A 21,192-nucleotide genomic window follows, 5' to 3' on the forward strand; every position below is an offset into this window, starting at 1 on the left:
ATTTGCAGCCGTAACTTTTTTTGATTCTGCTGAAAGTTTATTTATTTTGCTAATACTAAATGGGAGTAAATGAGAAAATGTTATTGATCTTTGCTGCTTTCCTGTGAATTTTAGCGGTGTATCATTTCTCAATTATTTAAATTAGCTGGCAAACACAATGATGATTTCATGTTCACATGCTGGAAATAAACAATGTATTTGCTGGAGCATCGAAATACATTAAAACTTTAAACCGTGTTCAAATGAAAAAGAAAAAAGCTAAAAAGTTTGGATAAAATTCATCACAACTAGGACGAATGCAGACGACCGTCAAATACAACGGCCGTCACACGGACGCGTGTATTTCAATGGGGCCGTTCGCACAGCCGTTGTTTCAGAGGGGTGTATGCGCTGAGCCCTGCATCCACCCCTCAGTGCTTGCTGCAATTTTTAAGCAAATTTTCAATAAAGTGGAAAATATTCCTTTTAAACCCAGCGATGGAACAAAATTATTTTTTCCTTTCTATTGTGATTCAACCGAGTGCCACCTCGAAGACCGGTGCGCAACCCAGGATCAAACGCCAAGACCGGTGAGCTGGAGAAATTCTTCTATTTCTTTGTCCTGAGGAAGGCTGTCAGGGCATGCTTGGAATTGTAGTTTTACAGCAGCTGGAGTTTGCGAAGGTTGTTCCAGCTGTTGCTCAGGGGAGGACATTGTGAAGTAGTGGTAAGGGGGGAACTGAGAGACACAGTTTGGAGAATCTCAGTGGGTACTTTGTAAAGCTATATTTTTTTCAGGGAACATGAGCATTTATCTATTGGTTTTCCTGGCAATATATAATGATGGGGGGAGCTCACACAATATGCTTTTCTGTGGAGATCAGCTGCATATAATAGGTTGTCCACAGCGGTAACTGCTTCCATACAAGCTCATATATAACAGAGAACACATTCTGAATATGAATACAGTTCATGGTTTATTATTACCTCTGATCCCAAGCTCAAAGAGATGATCTCATCTTCAAATGCAGAATGGGTATCAATATGGGGTGGAATACCTAGGAAACAGTGAAACAGTGAGGTCATGGCCATATCTTCCATTACATGGTAAAATACGGTCCTGCGGATTATGGTTGTTTGCGGATGTACATAGTTACATAGGTCGAAAAATAGTCACAGTTCCATCAAGTTCAACGTTTCTCAATAAGTTACCCGCCATTCATTGCTTGATTAATTATAACCCACAATGCCATTTGTCAGTAAATAAACATCTAGCCTTTTTATAATGCTGACATAGTATCGGCCATCACTACCGCCTGGGGTAGGGCATTCCATAGCTTGACTGTAACTGTAAAGAACCCTTTCCTATATTAATGTCTGAAACGTCTTTCTTCCATATGCAATGAATATCCCCTGGTCCTTTGTAGAGTGCTTGGAAAGAACAGATTATTTGTTAGTTCTTTGTATTGACCACACATATATCTATAGAGGTTAATAAGATCACCTCTAAGGCCATTTAATAATCTAGTTGCCTTTGAACCCTTTCCAGTTCTCCTATAACCTTTTTTACAATTTGGAGCCCAAAACTGAATTCCATATTCAAGATGTGGCCTTACAAGGGATTCATAGAGGGGTAATATTACATTTCAGTCACAGGTTTTTATCTCTCGTTTTATACACTCTAAAATCCTATTTGCTTTTGCAGCTGCTGCTTGACATTGGCTTTTAAGGTGCAGTCACACACGGCAGAATTTGTTGCAGAAGTTTCCTGTGACTGAAAATCAGTTCCATTCATCTGAATGGTGTTGTTTCTGCCGCAGGTGCATAGATTTCTACAAGTTCCATTCAGATGAATGGAACTGATTTTCAGTCGCGGAAAATTTCTGCAACAAATTCTGCCGCGTGACTACACACTTACTGATCCATATCTGACCAGAGGTGAATAGTATTTTGTTTTACTAAGTGATGCCAACAGCAGACATACAACTTTCTCTCAATAGGTTCTTGTATGGAAGGATTCTGTCTTACCTTGCCCGGGCTCATACTGGTTTATGGTTAATTGGTCGGGCATATTCTTTATAAGCCTCCGATGCAAACATTTGTCCAGTAAGACATTACAGAACTCTGGAAGACCTGTAAGAAGAAATGATAAAGAAACCTATTGGTGTCTCCTGAAAATAAAGCTTAATGATTGTAAAATGAATAGTTCTGCAACTTTCTAATATTTTTAGCATTTTACGATGTTTGCTTAGAAATATTCTTACTTACACTCAGTCTAAAAACCTGACCGGATCTAGTCCTGCTTACACAGCTGATAGGTTTGTATCACAATATAATTTTGATGGTAAGAATGGTAGTCTGCAGCGCTATTCTTGCTGTCAAGGGACCCCATTATAAGTCAATGGATTCTAGTAGGTTTCGTTAGGTTCCTTTTTAAATAAATCCTGCTTACTTATAACAGTATCAGTGGCACAAATCTAAATTTGGTTTGCCGCGTATCCGCACGAGAATTGGCCCCATTCAGTGGTGGTGCTAATCCGGTGTTTTATCAGTGCGGAATCTGCGGGAATAAATAGTATGCTACTTATTCTTGAGGATCCTTTATAACCACGGTGTGGATAAGGTCTACTCTCATTGGCCATGCTTCACTTCTGAGGTGCCATACACGCTGCAATGACAAAGCCTGCTTTCAAGTCTATAAAACTCACCCCCTCGCAAAGGCTGGTCCTTGTCTACGTTATTATTATCATATCGGAACTCATATCCATAATGTTTCACCCGCCTATGTTTTAGTGACTTCTGATCTGCGAGTAGATTTAAAAGGAAAAATGCATTAGCTAAAAGAAGGTATTAACATTTGAAAACCAATTTGCAATTAGAATTAATCTTCATAAACATTTTTAGTATATTTGTAAATACATTACATTACTTATCTTGTACTAATCCTGAGTTACAGCCTGTATTATACTCCCGAGCTGCATTAACAATTCTGCTGACTCCAGAGCTGAAATCTCACAGCATTTCTGCACAGAACTCTTGCTTGCTCTGGTGATTTGTATTCTAGGATATGTTATCTGTACACCACGGACTGTATCGTAACCTCATGTAGGAAAAGATAACTGTTCCGCTGGATTGTAGGAGCTCAGATAAACTGTAAGGGATGTGTCTGTCGACAAGCTTGTTGACGTTTTCCAATAGCAACCAGCAGAACTATTGAAGTTCATTTGGAAGTCTAGGTTACATCGATAAAAACTGTGACAATTACATGTGCCAACTGCTACAACAATGTAATCTGTGGGTGTTTATTGATTGTCTAAAGCTCATATAATACTTACTGGAGTTATCGGTCTCCCAATTAATATTTTCTAACAGTACAAGTTCTTCTTCTGGAGAAACAATGTTTTCTACAACCAGCAGGCCAGGGGGTAACGCCGGAGGCGACACTTCTTTTACTTCAACTGTGAATAAAAGGAAAATAAAATTTACACTCAAGAAAAAAATAAAGCAAAGTCTCCAGTACACAGGTCCTGACTCCAAGTAATATTTAGAAGGCCTAGATTAAAGGATTTAGCACCGCTTAGCTTGGATTTTTATTGAGCAGCTATTTGGTACAAGTATCACAGAGTTAAGATGATGACATTTTACTGTGGTGAAACTATTTTAATTTCATGTGGTTTGTTTTTGGTTTTTTTTATCCCATGATGGGATTTACATGCGACTTACATGATAATCTGCGGGGAAAAAACTGCATACGTTTTTTCGAATATGGTACTTGCAGAATATCACAATGAAAAGTTTTGCAACTCTTTTCAGTGAACACAATGCTTTATTTTCCTGTAGTGACAAATAAGATGTCAGCAGCTGCTTCCCCAAATTTGGATCCACCCCCAAGATCAGCTAGTTGGTGGGGAACCATCAGGGGTTTATACTGGATAATCGCTTTAAATACATAAAATCACTGATTGTCATCTTGTCCATCTTTTGTGACACTTTATATCACAGACCTGCATTAGACCTGAAGCTTTTAAAACCAGCACAGACTCCAAGCTCCATTCTTTAGTCCCCTCACTCTTAGGCCCCATGCACACGACTGTAAAAATGCCTGTAATTATGGGCCGTAATTCCGGCACGTTTTTACGGGCCCATGGACTTCTATTGGCCACGGGTACCTCCCCGTATGCTTACAGGAAGGTGCCCGTGCCGTTGAAAAATATAGAACATGTCCTATTTTAGGCCGTAATTACGGCACAGGCAGGCCCATAGAAGTCTATGGGGCTCCCGTAATTACGGGTGACTACGTGTGTGCACCCATAATTACGGGAGCGTTGCTAGGCGACGTCAGTAAATAGTCACTGTCCAGGGTGCTGAAAGAGTTAAACGATTGGCAGTAACTCTTTCAGTACCCTAAACAGTAACTTCCGATCACAATATAGATCGACTTGTAAAAAAAAAAAAGACGTTCATACTTACCCAGAACTCCCTGCTTCTTCCTCCTGTCCGGCCTCCTGGGATGACGTTTCAGCCAATGTGACCGCTGCAGCCAATCTCAGGCCAATCACAGGCTGCAGCGGTCACATGGACTGCGCGTCATCCACGGAGGTTGGACTGGATGTCAAGAGAGGGACGCGTCACCAAGACAACGGCCGGGTAAGTATGAATTTCTTTTACTTTTATTACGGAAAGGGCTGTCCCTTCTCTCTATCCTGCACTGATAGAGAGAAGGGGCTGCCGATTAGTGCAGTGTAATTTTGCAGCGAAAACGTTCCCGTAAATACGGGTGGAATACGGGTGACACCAGACCCATATTTACGGGCACGGGTCCGTAAATACTGGTGCAATACGGGTCGAATACGTGTGACCAAGGACCCGTATTTACGCCAGTATTTACGGGAGGACAAAAATACGTTCATGTGCATGAGGCCGAAGTGTTGTCTAATGTCTTATCACACTTCTGTATACTGAGTCCAGCTATTATGACTTGAAACAACAACAAAAACTGAGAATTTAGTGTGGACCATGTAATATATTGAACAGGTTAGCAGTTACAAATGATCTTCCTAGAAACCTGCAGCATAAATGATTTAGAGAGGTTTCCTAATATATTTTATTTGACCAGGCTAATGGCACGGTCCCTGTACCAGCCCGTTCATTTATGCATGGCTTTTGATGTGGTATTGTAGTGTCATAGGGTTCCTAAGGTTGTAAACAAACATTTTTGGTATTTAACCCCTTCCCTCTTTAGCCACTTTTGACCTTCCTGACCGAGCCTCATTTTTCAAATCTGACATGTGTCACTTTATGTGGTAATAACTCCGGAATGCTTTCACCTATCCAAGCGATTCTGAGATTGTTTTCTCGTGACACATTGGACTTTAAGTTACTGGCAAAATTTGCTCGATATGTTCAGTATTTAATTGTGAAAAACACCAAAATTTAGCGAAAAATTGCAAAAATTAACATTTTTCTCAATTTAAATGTATCTGCTTGTAAGACAGGCAGATATACCACACAAAATTGTTGCTAATTAACATCCCCCATATGTCTACTTTAGATTGGCATCGTTTTTTGAACATCCTTTTATTTTTCTATGACATCACAAGGCTTAGAACTTTAGCAGCAATTTCTCACATTTTCAAGAAAATTTCAAAAGGCTATTTTTACAGGGGCCAGTTCAGTTGTGAAGCGGCTTTGAGGTCCTTATATATTAGAAACCCCCAAAAAGTCACCCCATTTTAAAAACTTCACCCCTCAAAGTATTCAAAACAACATTTAGAAAATGTCTTAACCCTTTACACATGTCACAGGAATTAAAGCAAAATAGAGGTGAAATTTACAAATTTCATATTTTTTTGCAGAAATAAATTTTTAGTACAATTTTTTTTATAACACAGAAGGTTTTACCAGAGAAATGCAACTCAATATTTGTTGCCCAGTTTCTGCAGTTTTAGGAAATATCCCACATGTGGCCGTAGCGTGCTACTGGACTGAAGCACCGGCCTCAGAAGCAAAGGAGCACCTAGAAGATTTTGGGGCCTTATTTTTGTTAGAATATATTTTAGGCACCATGTCAGGTTTGAAGGGCTCTTGCGGTGCCAAAACAGTCAAAATCCCCCAAAAGTGACCCCATTTGGGAAACGACACACTTCAAGGAAATTATCTAGGGGTATAGTGAGCATTTTGACCGCACAGGTTTTTTACAGAAATTATTGGAAGTAGGCCGTGAAAATTGAAATCAACATTTCTTCAAAGAAAATGTAGGTTTAGCGATTTTTTTTCTCATTTCCACAAGGACTAAAGGAGAAAAAGCACCGTAAAATTTGTAAAGCAATTTCTCCCGAGTAAAACAATACCCCACATGTGGTAATAAACGGTTGTTTGGAGACACGGCAGGGCTGAGAAGGGAAAGAGCGCCATTTGGCTTTTGGAGCTCAAGTTTAGCAGGAATGGTTTGCGGAGGCCATGTCACATTTACGAAGTCCCTGAGGAGACAAAACAGTGGAAACCCCCCACAAGTGACCCCATTTTGGAGACTACACCCATTGAGGAAATTATCTAGGGGTATAGTGAGCGATTTGACCCCACAGGTTTTTTGCAGAAATTATTGGAAGTAGGCCCTGAAAATAAAAATCAACATTTTTTCAAAGAAAATGTAGGTTTAGCTTATTTTTACTCATTTCCACAAGGACTGAAGGAGAAAAAGCACCACAAAATTTGTAAAGCAATTTCTCCCGAGTAAAACAATGCCCCACATGTGGTAATAAACGGCTGTTTGGAGACACGGCTTGGCTTAGAAGGGAAAGAGCGCTATTTGGCTTTTGGAGATCACATTGAGCAGGAATGGTCTGCGGCGGCCATGTCACATTTGCAAAGCCCCTGAGGGGAAAAAACAATGAAAACGCCCAAAAAGTGACACCATTTAGGAAACTACACCTCTTGAGGAATTCATCTAGGGGCGTAGTGAGCATTTTGACCCCACAGATGTTTCATAGAATTTATTAGAATTGGGCAGTGAAAATAAAAACAATCCTTTTTCTTCAATAAGACGTAGCTTTAGCGCAAATTTTTTCATTTTCGCAACAAATAAAAGGAAAAAAAAGAACCCAACATTTGTAAAGCAATTTCTACCGAGTACGGCAATACCCCATATGTGGTCATAAACTGCTGTTTGGGCACACGGCAGGGCTCAGAAGGGAAGGACCGCCATTTGGAGTGCAAATGTTGCTGGATTGATTTCTGGGCGCCTGTGAGCCCAAAACAGTGGAAACCCCCCAGAAGTGACCCAATTTTGGAAACTACACCCCTCAATGCATTTACCTAGGGGTGTAGTGAGCATGTTAACCCTGCAGGTGTTTTGTAGAAATTAGTGTGAACTCGATGTTGCAGAGTGAAAATGGGATTTTTTTCCATAGATATGCCAATATGTGGTGCCCGGCTTGTGCCACCATAACAAGACAGCTCTCTAATTATTATGCTGGGTTTCCTGGTTTTAGAAACACCCTACATGTGGCCCTAATCTCTTGCCTGGATAGTCGACCAGGCTCAGGAGTGAAAGCGTACCATGTAAAATTGAGGCCTAATTTGGCGATTTACAAAGTATTGGTTCACAACTGCAGAGGCTCAGATGTGAAATAATAAAAAGAAACCCCTGGGAAGTGACCCTATTTGGAAACTGCACCCCTCAAGGCATTTATTAAGGGGTGTAGTGAGCATTTTCACCCCACAGGTCTTTTCCATAAATGAATGCGCTGTGGATGGTGCAAATTAAAAATTTATATTTTTCCCTAGATATGCCATTCAGTGGCAAATATGTCATGCCAAGCTTATGACGCTGGAGACACACACCCCAAAAATTGCTAAAAGGGTTCTCCCGGGTATGACGGTGCCATATATGTGGAAGGAAACTGCTGTTTGGGCACACTGTAGGGTTCAGATGGGAGGAAATGCCATTTGGCTTTTGGAGCGTGGATTTTGCTTGGTAGTAGTTTTGTTTGGAGTCTTACTGGTGTTTCCGTTTATAATGTAGGGCATATGTAAGCCGGTCGGAGTATATAAGGGGCATAGTCAGGTGGTATAATAATGGGGTAAAAAAAAAACAATAAAATAATCCATAGATGTGTGTTACGCTGTGACACAATCATTTCTGCACAGGCCGGTGTCGCACTGATATATGGCGTCCTTTATTATCCCCCTTTTGATCCACACTCCGCGCCTTTGTAGTTTGGGGAATTTTGCTAGGAAGTGTTGTCCTGGTATAATACGGGCACCGTCGCTTCCAGCGGATATGTTTGGGCCCTCCCTTTCCTGGTTCCCTAATTTTAGGTCCTTGATAAATCGCCTCTTCAAACTGAAGAAATGTTCCCCTCGGGCACAACTGCATATTTTTTTATTTCCTGACTTATTGGAGCCATAACTAATTTTATTTTTCATAGACGTAGCGGTATGAGGGCTGGTTCGTTGCGGGACGAGCTGTAGTTATTATTGGTACCATTTTGGGGTACATGCAACTTTTTGATCACCTTTTATCCTATTTTTTGGGAGGCCAGGTAAACAAAAAAACGCAATTCTGGCACAGCTTTTTTCGTTTTTTTATACAGTGTTCACCATGCGTTATAAACTACATGTTAACTTTATTCTGTGGGTCAGTACGATTCCGGCGATACCTAATTTATAGAACTTTTTCATGTTTTACAACTTTTTGCACAATAAAATTACTTTTGTAAAAAGAATGTATTTTTTCTGTCGCCAAGTTGTGAGAACCATAACGTTTTAATTTTTTTGTCGACGGAGGTGTATGAGGGCTTGTTTTTTGCGGGACGAGCTATAGTTTTTATAGGTACCATTTTTGGATACGTGCGACTTTTTGATCACTTTTTATTCTAATATTTGTAGGGCAAAGTGACCAAAAAACAGAAACTCTGGTAACGTTTTTTACGTTTTTTTTTTACGCTGTTCACCGCGTGCAATAAATAATATAATATTTTGATACCTCCGGTCGTTACGGTCGTGGCGATACCAAATACATATGGTTTATTATTATTTTTCAATAATAAAGGACTTGATAAGAGTAAAAGGGGGATTGTGTTTTATTTGATTACTTGAAACTTTTATTGTTTTCAAACTTTTATTTTTTGCACTTTTTTTTACACTTTTTTATATTTTTTTTACACTTTTTCTCAAGTCCCACTAGGGGACTTGAAGGTCCAACGGTCAGATTTTTTTTTTTCTAATACATTGCACTACCTATGTAGTGCAATGTATTAGATCTGTCAGTCATTCACTGACAGCAAGCCGATTAGGCTTCGCCTCCCGGCGGGGCCTAAATCGGCTTCCGTAATGGCAGAGCAGGAGACCATTGTGTCTCCTGTTGCCATAACAGCAGTCGCCAGTCCCGATTGCCTGTCAGGGCTGGCGATCTGCTAGTAACCGCTACGATGCAGCAATCGCTTTCGATTGCTGCATCGAAGGGGTTAATGGCAGGGATCGGAGCTAGCTCCGGTTCCTGCCGTTACAGGTGGATGTCAGCTGTACAGTACAGCTGACTTCCACCGCTGATGACGTCGGATCAGCTCCTGACCCGGCGCCATCTTGCCGGCAGCTACGGAAGCCGATCAGGCTCCGCCGCCGGGCGGATCTTGACCGGCTTCGGTGCTAGGCAGACCGGGAGGCCAGTATTAGGCCTCCGGTTGCCATTGCAGCCACCGGAACCCCGGCAATTTCATTACTGGGGTTCCGATGAGCTGCAAACACCTTAAGTGCAGCGATCGCGTTTGAGCGCTGCACTTAAGGGGTTAATGGCGGGGATCGAAGCTAATTTCGGTCCCCGCCGTTACAGCCGGATGTCAGCTGTAAGATACAGCTGAGATCCGGTGATGATGGCACCGACTCAGCTTCTGAGCCGGTCCCAAACATTTGGCGTACATGTACGGCAAGATGCGGGAAGTCAATGCTTTCCATGACGTACATGTACGGCAAATGTCGGGAAGGGGTTAAACCACCAAATGTGGGTAAGGGTCAGTCATGTCGTAATCAGTGCAAAAAACATCCCAAATTGACCCCACTGATTTCAATGGGTAGCAGAGGCGTTCTTTTCCGTAGGAGGCTTTTGGGCGCTCGCAAAAAAAAAACTGTTATGCTCTTTCTTCGAGTCGTCACTGCCTCTAACCGCCCATTGAAATCAATGGGAGGCATAAAAAACCTGCAGTGCTTGTTTTGAGCGTTTTTTGCCTGTGGTTTTTGCGTTAGATTCAACGGTCATAAGCAAGAGAAGCTAAAAAAAATAAAGTATCCAAAACGCTGGCAAGTAAAAATCTGCCTGCAAAAAACTCTGTGTGAACTAGACATGATGTTTTTTTATAGGAATGTATAATCAGGAGACCCCCTCATGGCTTTTTTATGTATTGTTGGAATGAGACTGTTAGGGTTTTTTGCTCAAATATACATGCCATAAAAGTGTGATCAGAGGGTCCACTAAGAATAATAACATGGATCCCTTCATTCTTGTGACTTGTGGGGGTCCCAGTGGTCAGGACCCCACCAATCACACTTTTATGGCATATTTAATTGACATTACCTAGAAGTGAATGAGCAGAAAACCCTCGTACATCTTCACCCTGAATGTCTCCTTCCAAATAATATGAGTAAGAGACATCCAGTTACACGGAATATTATGTATATCACTGTCTGCTATTTATATATAGTAAATGTATGATACCTTGTGTCTGATCATATTGTATGTGTCCATCTCTCACGTCTTGTGACGTCATGCGCTAACATCCTGCCCTATATAATGGAAGTCTCCTGTTCCAATGGGTTTACTTTGTGGGGTGGAGAATTTCAGCCATTTATTTACAGCTTTACTAGACCTACGCTCAGTTCTCTCGGAACGGTGAAAGGAAACATGGCAGCGGAGGTTCCCCCCTCACTCCACCCAGCGCCCCCCAGTGTAAGAAGTCATAGGTAACACAAATGTCACTTGTGAAAGAATAGAACTAGAGAAAAGCAATACCTTTATCCACAAAACTCAGGTACAGAGTGATCTTCTGCTCCGAGTCCACAGATAGGAGGTCTTGACCACTGAGTGAGGAGTATGCGCTGATGGCCGCCTCAGGGGACGTATAGGTCACAAAGGAGTAGGGCTTGTTGGGGGGCATAACCAGCGATTCCACCAGTCCATGTGTCTGCAGAACATCAAGCAGTTGTTGTCTGCTCACTCCGTTCCCCAGACCTCCATTGGCGACTACCAGGCTCTGAATAAAAGGTCAAAAGAGACATCTGTGACCCGCAACATGTCAGACTTATTTATATTTTCACGCTGCCCCTCAGAGCATGGATCGCCATGAGCACCATATTCATTTTTGTACAACAAGCATGATGGCAGAAATGCTACAGTACTACGCCTGTGCACTGTGAGGCTGGATCTGGGATTAAAGGGGTAGTGCCATCTGGACCACCCCTGTTCATATACCCTATAAGAGCCTATGGATCTCATAGAGGGGGGACTTCCCTCTACAAGCCAGAGCAGAGAGCCGATGCAACACTACCGTGTACTATATGGTCACCCTCTCATTAGAATGAGCGCCATATAATACTACATTTTCCGTTGCAGAGGAAATGAGTGGCCGCATGGAGCTTCCCCTTGCAATAACAGCTGATCTCTTGGGGTAAGGGAAGCCAGACCCACGGTGATCAGTTGACAACCTCTTTATCCCCTTACTACCAATTGGCTTGAGGGTGATAGAGAGTGTACCCAGTTATGGCAAGGGCCAAACCCATTCAATCCGTTTTCAAAAATCGTTTTTCGGCCATGTTCACATCAGGTTTTTTTGTTTACGTACAAGTCAGAAAATTTCAGATGTACAAACGTTTCCATTGTCAGACAGAGGCCAAGAGAGTGGCTAGTATACCGCAAAAAAATCCCAAAAAACTATGGAATTCAATCCTGCAGAGTCCAGTGAAACAAATGTGTATGTTTTTTTCACATAGTAGTCTATGGGTGATGGATGCCACTGTATAGAATCCGTCACAGGCCTCCATTGAACGGCTACGTCATTGGCTTTTGAATAGCTTTAATGACGTGCACTGTAAATGGATTACCGCCATTATAGATTATGAACAACTGAAGATATAAACGGACGCCTAACAGTGGTATCCGTCAGGTATAGGCTATAATGGTATCGGTTTAATGGATACATCATGAAAAGGGTCATGGAAGTTCATGACGTATCCATTAAAACGGATACTATTATGGCCTATAGGTGACGGATACCAGTTAGGCATCCGTCACAGTCTACGTTTAACGTGTATTTCGGGAGCTTTTCCTGGCGTCTACGTCAAATGTAGGTCAAGAAACGTGACGTGAAAAGGGCCTTATAGAAAGGTAAAATCCGCCGCTAAATCCAACACCTTTCCGCAGCAGAATAGAACATGCCGCAGATATAAAAATCCACAGCAAGCACTAAAAATCCTCACTGATTTTTTCCATAACGTATGAATGGGTTTTGAAAACCTTATTCACTTGCACTTTAGTTTGCTGCAGATTTTTAGTGTGCAGAATCCATGTGAACATGGACTAATAGAAAAAGTTAACTAGAAGGATTATTGTGAGATGTGAAATCTGGATTTTTCCGGGTATGCTGCGCCAATATTATAAAATGTGCGCTGACATCCACCTGTACCGTATATACAGGTATCATTCACACATTCATCAGTGCAATTCCTTCATTGATGTGCATTATAACAGTATAAACAGATACAAGAGAACAGGCGGGACCCCCGCACCCACCTTTGAGGGACGTGACGCAGTCTCTACGCCTTCATGCCTCAGCAGAATGTTCTTTGCCTTCGCTTCCTTCTTCATCAGCTTCTTCTGCTCTTTGTTCAGCTTCGGTCTCGTGTTACATTCCAGTATTTGCTCTTCTATAGACTATGGTATAAAATATAAAACCGTAAGAAAAAGACAGAAAAGGAGAAGTATAAAGACCGTCACACAGTTTACTAGCCCAGTCCTCCATCTATATCCTCTGCACATTACAAAGCAACAGTAACAAATGTTATTTCAATACATGGGCAGATAAGTGGCTTCCAGGACTATTTAATGCTGCTTATCTCTGGGGAAAGAAAGAATCTGATAAATAAGAAATCAGACGGTCATATCCTGGTCTCACCCAATGGCAAATGTTGGGTGACTGTCTGCCGGGTCCCACAGATATTAGATTGCCAGCAGATCCCATCACAAGGCAGGATCGTCCAACTAGAATGTAACGTCTAATGCCAGTTTTAGGACCAGCAGTAATTCTACATATAGGAAAAAGATTCTGTCTGCTGCCACAGGGTGGCAGTGTACAACCACGTATAATAATATATGATAATCTGCATGTCTGTCAGGTGACCGTGACGATGTTATCTGCAGCGCTGAGGGGATTCGTCATCGTTACTATATATTATTTGTAGCGGATTATACCTTGCTCGCTATTGGGGGGACCGGTATAAATAATACTAGGGATTGGTGGGCGGATGTGAAATAGGGGATAAATAAATGAATGATTGTCTATCCGACAATGATCATGCTGAAATTCTGGGACCGAGGGTGATGGGCCGCATTCTGAAACCCCTGTCTTGGGCACCAACAGAGCTCATCCCGTCGCTGCAGGTACGTTTTGGGCAGAGCAACTGCTTTCTCTGCAGGTAGATACTGATGAATTTGGCTGACAGTCTAAGGGCAGATACAGACGGACGTTGCGTTTTTGCGCGCGCAAACAACGCGGGTTTTGCGCGCGCAAAAAACATTTGACAGCTGCGTGTGTCATCCGTGTATGATGCGCGGCTGCGTGATTTTCGCGCAGCCGCCATCATAGAGATGAGGCTAGTCGACGCCCGTCACTGTCCAAGGTGCTGAAAGAGCTAACTCTTTCAGCACCCTCGACAGTGAATGCCGAACACAATATCGAAAAACCTGTTGAAAAAAAAGAAACAGTTCGTACTTACCGAGAACTTCCCGGCCGTTGCCTTGGTGACGCGTCCTTGGTGACGCGCCTCTCGACATCGGGCCCCACCTCCCTGGATGACGCGCCAGTCCATGTGACCGCTGCAGCCTGTGCTTGGCCTGTGATTGGCTGGAGCTGTCACTTGGACTGAATTGTCATCCCGGGAGGTCAGACTGGAGGAAGAAGCCGGGAGTTCTCGGTAAGTCAGAACTTCGTTTTTTTTTCTACAGGTTCATGTATATTGGGATCGGAAGTCACTGTCCATGGTGCTGAAACAGTTTAACTCTTTCAGCACCATGGACAGTGACTATCTCCTGACGTCGCGTACCGATAATTTTTTTGCCGGGTTCGGCCAAAACGAGTTCGGCCGAACACGGTGAAGTTCGGTTCGCTTGTCCGGCTTCGCTCATCGCAAAGACACTCCGTTTGGATGTTCGGAAACAGAAAAGCACGTGGTGCTTTTCTGTTTACATTCATCCTTTTGACAGCTGGTGCGCTGTTTCAGTCGGTTCGCACGGAAGTGCTTCCGTGCAAACTGCGTGGTTTTCACGCACCCATTGACTTCAATGGGTGCGTAATGCGCGAAATACGCGGAGTTATTGAACCTGACGCGCTTTTTGCGCAGCAGACAAATGCTGCGCAAAAAGCACGGACTGTCTGTACTGCCCCATAGACTTGTATTGGTCCATGCGTGCCGCGTGAATACCACGCGGCCCGCACGGACCGAATACACGCTCGTGTGAATCCCCCCTAAGGGTATGTTCACACGATAGCAGGCATTTACCGCTGAAATGACAGACTGTTTTCAGAAGAAAACAGCTGTGTCGTTTCAGCCGTAAGGGTAGGTTCACACGGCCTATTTACGGACGTAAATCGGGCGTTTTTGCCCCGAATTACGTCCGAAAATAGCGCCTCAAAAGCGCTGACAAACATCTGCCCATTGAAAGCAATGGGCAGACGTTTGTCTGTTCACACGAGGCGTAATTTACGCGCCGCTGTCAAATGACGGCGCGTAAATAGACGCCCGCGTCAAAGAAGTGACCTGTCACTTCTTTGGCCGTAATTGGAGCCGTTATTCATTGACTCCAATGAATAGCAGCGCCAATTACGTCCGTAATTGACGCGGCGTTCAAGCGCCTGCACATGCCGTTACGGCTGAAATTACGGGGATGTTTTCAGGCTGAAACATCCCAGTAATTTCAGCCGTAACGGACGCCCTCGTGTGAACATACCCTAAATGCTCCTCCTCTTAATTTACGAGGCGTCTGTGACGCTCGTAAATCTTGAGCTGCTCTTCATTAAGTTCAATGAAGAACGGCTCAAATTACGTTGAAAAGAAGTGCCCTGCACTTCTTTGCCGAGGCAGTCAATTTACGCGTCGTCGTTTGACAGGTGTCAAACGACGACGCGTAAATTACAGGTCGTCTGCACAATACGTCGGCAAACCCATTCAAATGAATGGGCAGATGTTTGCCGACGTATTGTAGCCCTATTTTCAGGCGTAAAATGAGGTATATTACGCCTCGTTTACGCCTGAAAATAGGTCGTGTGAACCCAGCCTAAGGCCTCATGCACACGACCGTATTTTTGTCCTCCCGTAAATACTGGCGTAAATACGGGTCCTTGGTCACAAGTATTCGACCCGTATTGCACCAGTATTTACGTACCCGTGCCCGTAAATACGGGTCCGGTGTCACCCGCATTCCACCCGTATTTACGGGCACGTTTTCGCTGCAAAATTACACTGCAGTAAAGTCCACCAGCATGGACTTTAGAGCCAGGGAAAAAACCTGGCTGACCAAGTTAGATACAGTTTTCAGAGATGAACCCATGGTAGGAGATTCTGACACTAGGAAATTCAGCTGCTATTAGGAATAATCTAAAAGCATTACTCCACAAACGTACAAAAACGTGGTGGAATAAGGCTTTCCTAGAAAAGTACTTACAAAGGGGCCTCATACCCAGAGGTCTCCGCATTCAAGTATTTCCCACTCTCAACAGTTTAGATGAAAGCTTTGTCAGTCGATGGGAGGAAAATTGCAGATCCGCTTCACAGACGTTTATGGAGCTACTGATAGGCCTTGACAAACAGTCTCTTGAAGTACTGGATGTTGAAATAGATAAGGCACAGATTCTATTGAAAGCTAAAGTTAGTGATGATGAATGGATTGCTATTTCTCAGCAATGTAACATAGAAATGGATAAATGGGAGAAAGGCATACAGGATATCAAGAGCCGCAAATTTCAGCGGGATCTAAATGATAAACTGACGAATAGGATGTACAAATGGCAATACTCCAAAGTACATAATAGGATCACCAGCAGATCCCCTTCAGTATCCTCAGGCAGTTCAGTCTCAGAATCCGATGATAATGGGCAGAAAGGAAGAACACGTAGTGGTATGGATTACAGGAGAAATAATATACCCAACCAAAGGGGCAGACAGAGATTCCGTACGGATGAACGACGCACACAACCGTACAGTTTTGATCCCCCTGGTAGACAGAGAGATGAAATTAGGCGCTTTCCAACACCTGACAACCAACGTTTGAAGGTAATTAATTTATCGACTCATCAATTGTCTTCCAGTGACATTGGGGTATTATCAAAGGGGTTAACATTTGCACCCTCAAATCAATTTGATGCTTTTACAGCTATAAAAGATTTACATCTTTTCGCCAGAGGCCTGATATTTAAAAGGTGGTTTCACAGGAGGACCGATAATAACTTTACCACACCGGAGGAAATAGAGGCTTTGCATTCCTTAGAACAACTATTGAAAGAACAGGAATCCCCTGAGACAGGTACGATCCCCCAATCAATAAGGAAGCGATGGACAAAATTCCCTCCTTTCACCATATGTCCTGCAATTGATTTATTTGTTAAACTAGTTGCACAGGATATGGAGAAAATGTCTAGTAGTATTAAATATGATAATTTGACGAGCAATGAACGAACTAGCCTGAGGAAATTGAAGTCCTTTAATGATACGGTTTTCAAACCAGCTGACAAGGGGGGCAATATAGTGGTCTGGCCCAGGGATTTATACGAGAAGGAAGCATATCGTCAATTGAGAAACCCCATATATTACAAAAAACTAACTTTTAATCCTTTATCTGCTTTCAGTATATCACTCCATCACATACTGAGAGAGGCCCTTGATGCGGGCACCATCTCTACAGCATTGATGGACTGTCTGGTGGTTCAAGATCCTAAGGTGTCCAGTCTATACTTATTACCGAAAATACACAAAAACCTTAACCTGCCACCAGGGCGACCCATTATTTCCGGGAGAGAGAATGTTTGCGACAATGTGAGTAAATACATCGATGCGATTTTGAAGCCAATAGTGGAGACTTTACCATCTTACCTCCGCGATTCGGCTGATCTCCTTAAAAAATTGGAAGGTGTTCAACTTGAACCTAACATGCTATTGGCAACATGTGACGTTGAGTCATTGTATACTAACATCCGTCACCAAGATGGCCTTCAGGCAGTGGCATATTTTCAAAGGATGACAGACATTGATCCAGCCAAATCACAGTTGGTTCTTATTTTATTAGAATTTGTGCTCACACACAACTTTTTCACCTTCAACGGTTCATTTTATCTCCAGCTCCAGGGAACGGCGATGGGGTCAGCCTGTGCTCCCTCTTACGCTAACTTGTTCCTGGGGCTATGGGAGAGGGATCTCTTCCTGTCGGACCGGTTGTCAGCAATGAGCAAGGTGGTCCTGTGGACCAGATTCATTGATGACATTTTTATCATCTGGCAGGGCACCCAGGGGGAATTTGATTCCTTCATGGGTGAATTGAATGTGAACGAGGTCAACATACGATTGACCTGCAAAACCAGCTCAACAGCTATTGACTTCTTGGACGTGTTGATCAAATGTGATAATACTGGGTGTATTCAAACAGATATACACAGAAAAGAAACGGTGGTCAACTCGTACTTGCACGCCTCTTCCTCGCATCCTCAACACATGATCCGATCTATCCCGATCGGGCAATTCTTGAGAATACGTAGATTGTGTTCATCTGATGATGATTTTGAAAGACAAGCAACCATTCTTAAACAGCGTTTTTCTGATAGGGGCTACACCAGGAGATGTATCAACCGAGCGTACAACAGGGCATGCAGAGCCACACGGATCGAATTGCTTCATCCCACTACTAAAAAGGATAATGCTGACACCAAAATCAGGTATGTTACTACATATCATGAGAGATGGGGTGAGATGCAGAAGTGTGTATCTAAACATTGGTCAGTTTTACAAACTGATGGTGTTTTGGCTGATTTATTGCCTGCAAAACCAGCATTTGCATCATTAAGGGCCAGAAACCTCCGAGATTCCTTGGTCTATAGCTACCACCAACCCCAGATAACGAAACCAATCTTTGGAGCATCTAAACCCAAATGGGGGTGCAAACCATGCGGTAGATGTATTGCATGCCCAAACATTGTCTGTAGTGAGGATTTTGTTGATTCGTCAGGGCAGTGTAAATATAAGATCACTTGGCCCATCAATTGCAATACAAAGGGAGTGATCTACTATGCATACTGCCCCTGCCCGAAAATTTATATTGGGCTTACGACCAGAGAATTAAAAACACGAACAAGAGAACATGTCAATAGTATTGAGGCAGCTAGGGGAACAGCTTTAGATAAAATTGACCTCTTAAAAACCCTACCCCGACATTTTGCTCAGTATCATAACTGTGCATCAAAAATGTTAAAAATTATGGGTATTGACCATGTACAACTTGACATGAGGGGAGGATCTTTGATGAAGAAATTGTTGAGAGTCGAATCTAGATGGATCTGGAAATTAAAAACACTACAACCCAACGGCTTGAACGAAAGCCTGGGCTTTGCAGCTTTTCTATAGTGTCAGGATCATCCATGGTGTTGTTTTTAATATGTTCTTGATTTATATACAAGTTCTAATATATGTGCTTTTGTGCTTCTGCTTTTAGTTACATGGATCGAATTTTCCCAAAATTTTGAGAACCTGTTATTATCTACAATCCTGATGCTTCCCTATTGGGTTGAATGTGATCTTCCACCTCCTTATTCTTCCAACCAATCTCCCCAAATAGGTCCTTTGAAGATGATAATTTGTTGTGATTTATGTATTTTATATACATTCAGATGTGGTTTTTATAAAGGAAAGCTTTGGACAGATTTATTTAAATTAGTGTAGCGGCAATATGAACATGTGTAGATGCACAGATGTATTGACTGCTTCTTATGTCAATTTAGCTTTAATCATGTACATGAATTGTGAAAATAGAATAGATGGATGTAGACAGTTATGTATTCTCTGATCCTGATGTATATGTATTGATTGCGCCTTATTGAATGTGATCCACAGGTTTATACACCTTTTGGTGTGGGTGTACATTAAATGTGGCTTTGTATATTGTAATTAATTTGTGTGAATATATGTATGTTTATAATTTAATTGTATATATATTTAAATCGAGTGACACCTACAAGCATTTGTAATTTGGTATTTTTGTTATAATTCAACACCTTAATTTACTATAAATATTATATATTTATATTTATATATACATATATATATATATTTTTTGTTTTTTCTTGATCTATTTATTTATATACACTGTTGTCATTAATATCCATTTAAGCAATTTTTCACAGGTTGTAAATATATGTGTATATATTCACTCATTTTCATTCACAACTGATTATATTATTTGTTCCTGTAATTATGTATGATTTTTTGTTGGTGTATATGCATATATATAATATTCTTTCACTTTTTCTTCATTTTTTGTCACTTTTTTATTATGTATATATTTATTATTAATATTTATGCTTGATGTTTTTCATCTCTTGTTGTATGTCTTTATCACATCTTTATGTTTATATGTGATTTAACACACATATAATTTATCACTGTTATACACCAATAGGGAAAGGTTAGGGAAAGTGTTCAAATAATAATTTTAACAATTTATTTAAACCCACACAAATGTGTATGTACATTTAAATATTTATGTATGCACTTTAAGTGCTTTTTGTATTCCGCAATAATTTTTTGTATCTTTAATATTTTCTGTTTTTATTTAGTTGCAAGCCTCCATTTATGTTTACACAATTATGCTTATGAAGTGTTATCCAGTCATACTGTGCTAATTATGGTTGACTAACATTATATATGAAATAGTTCCTGGTATGTGTATACCTGACTGTTGCATCTTTTGAGCATTCTTCATTCATTTTCTCCTTACTTTGTCCGTTCACGTCTTGCATCTGATTTTAAAACAGCCTGCACTTGCCTCGGGTGCTGTGATCAGATGAACGGCGTCCGTTGCCATGGTTCTATCCCAGCTGTGGCCGGATCACTGGTCATGTGATTTCACTCTCCAGCGCGTCCGGATCCAGCACCATGGGTATGTTTACCTGTAACGACGTCCTGCTAATCTGCTACACCGAGGCACAGCTGCTGCATCCTCCCGCTGTAGGAGTTGATTGGTTGAGGGGGGCTATAAGGGGGACGGCATCTGCACTTCCAACACCACCCCCAGACGAAGGCTTCCGGGCCGAAACGCGCGTCGGGGTGACGCCAGTGAGGGTGACCTGTTCCAAATGGGTATGAGCTCCGTTCCCAGCATGTGTCCACCTTCAGCAATATGAGTTTTTGCATTTAGACTATCACCATGGGTAGAGGTTGTTTGCATTTATGGCTGACAACACAGCCACAGCTCTGATTTTGTATTGTGCCCTTTACCTATGGGGTCCCGCTGAGCCATTTAATTTATGTGCGTATTTTGTGTGCATAGTATGGACCTTGGCTCTTTTGTCTGGCTCTTATCAGGGGCACGTACATTGCTATACACGCTGTAATTTACATTTATTCTGATTCTACCTGCTGTGTAGATAGTTAGGGCGGGTTCACACATGGCGGAATTTCACTTAAATTCCGCTGCGGACACTCCGCAGCGTTATTCCGCAGCGGAGCCGTTTCTCCATTGACTTTCACTTTAATTTAGCAGTGTTCGTTTACACGATGCGTACAATTCCGCTGCGGAGCATAGGCTGCGGAGCGGAATTTGGTGTCCGCAGCATGCTCTGTCTGTTGCGGAGCAGTGGCGGACTCATGGCGGAATTTCTCCATTGACTTCAATGGAGATTCAAAGTTCCGCAATGAAGTCCGCAGCTGTCATGCACATGTTATGTGTGCTGCGGATGCGTCTTGCTT

General features: G+C 42.2%; 1 protein-coding gene and 1 long non-coding RNA gene across 4 annotated transcripts in view; one reads left to right on the top strand and one right to left on the bottom strand.

Annotated features, from left to right (window-relative positions):
* The window catches only part of ALKBH8 (alkB homolog 8, tRNA methyltransferase), a 64,310-nt gene that overhangs the window by 40,656 nt on the left and 2,462 nt on the right, over positions 1-21,192 (bottom strand). The window contains exons 1-7 of one of the 2 annotated variants that reach the window (XM_075849979.1): positions 13,143-13,227; positions 12,761-12,901; positions 10,985-11,225; positions 3,315-3,437; positions 2,688-2,783; positions 2,008-2,112; positions 967-1,037 (exon numbers count right to left, since the gene is read on the bottom strand). In XM_075849979.1, the coding sequence (XP_075706094.1) occupies positions 967-1,037; positions 2,008-2,112; positions 2,688-2,783; positions 3,315-3,437; positions 10,985-11,225; positions 12,761-12,901; positions 13,143-13,208 (843 nt within the window). In that variant the 5' untranslated portion in view covers positions 13,209-13,227. Of the gene's footprint in view, positions 1-966; positions 1,038-2,007; positions 2,113-2,687; positions 2,784-3,314; positions 3,438-10,984; positions 11,226-12,760; positions 12,902-13,142; positions 13,228-21,192 lie in introns of those variants that run through there. The other variant, XM_075849980.1, reaches the window with a different exon arrangement.
* On the top strand, positions 13,369-19,521 carry LOC142742124 (uncharacterized). Of its 2 annotated transcripts, XR_012881315.1 has the most exons (4): positions 13,369-13,627; positions 17,088-17,274; positions 18,057-18,167; positions 18,941-19,521. It is a non-coding gene; the product is annotated as an uncharacterized LOC142742124 (long non-coding RNA). The 2 variants fall into 2 exon arrangements; XR_012881314.1 differs by lacking the exon at positions 17,088-17,274.

This window comes from Rhinoderma darwinii, chromosome 2 (genome assembly GCF_050947455.1).
Source record: "Rhinoderma darwinii isolate aRhiDar2 chromosome 2, aRhiDar2.hap1, whole genome shotgun sequence".
Taxonomy (NCBI): Eukaryota; Metazoa; Chordata; class Amphibia; order Anura; family Rhinodermatidae; genus Rhinoderma; species Rhinoderma darwinii.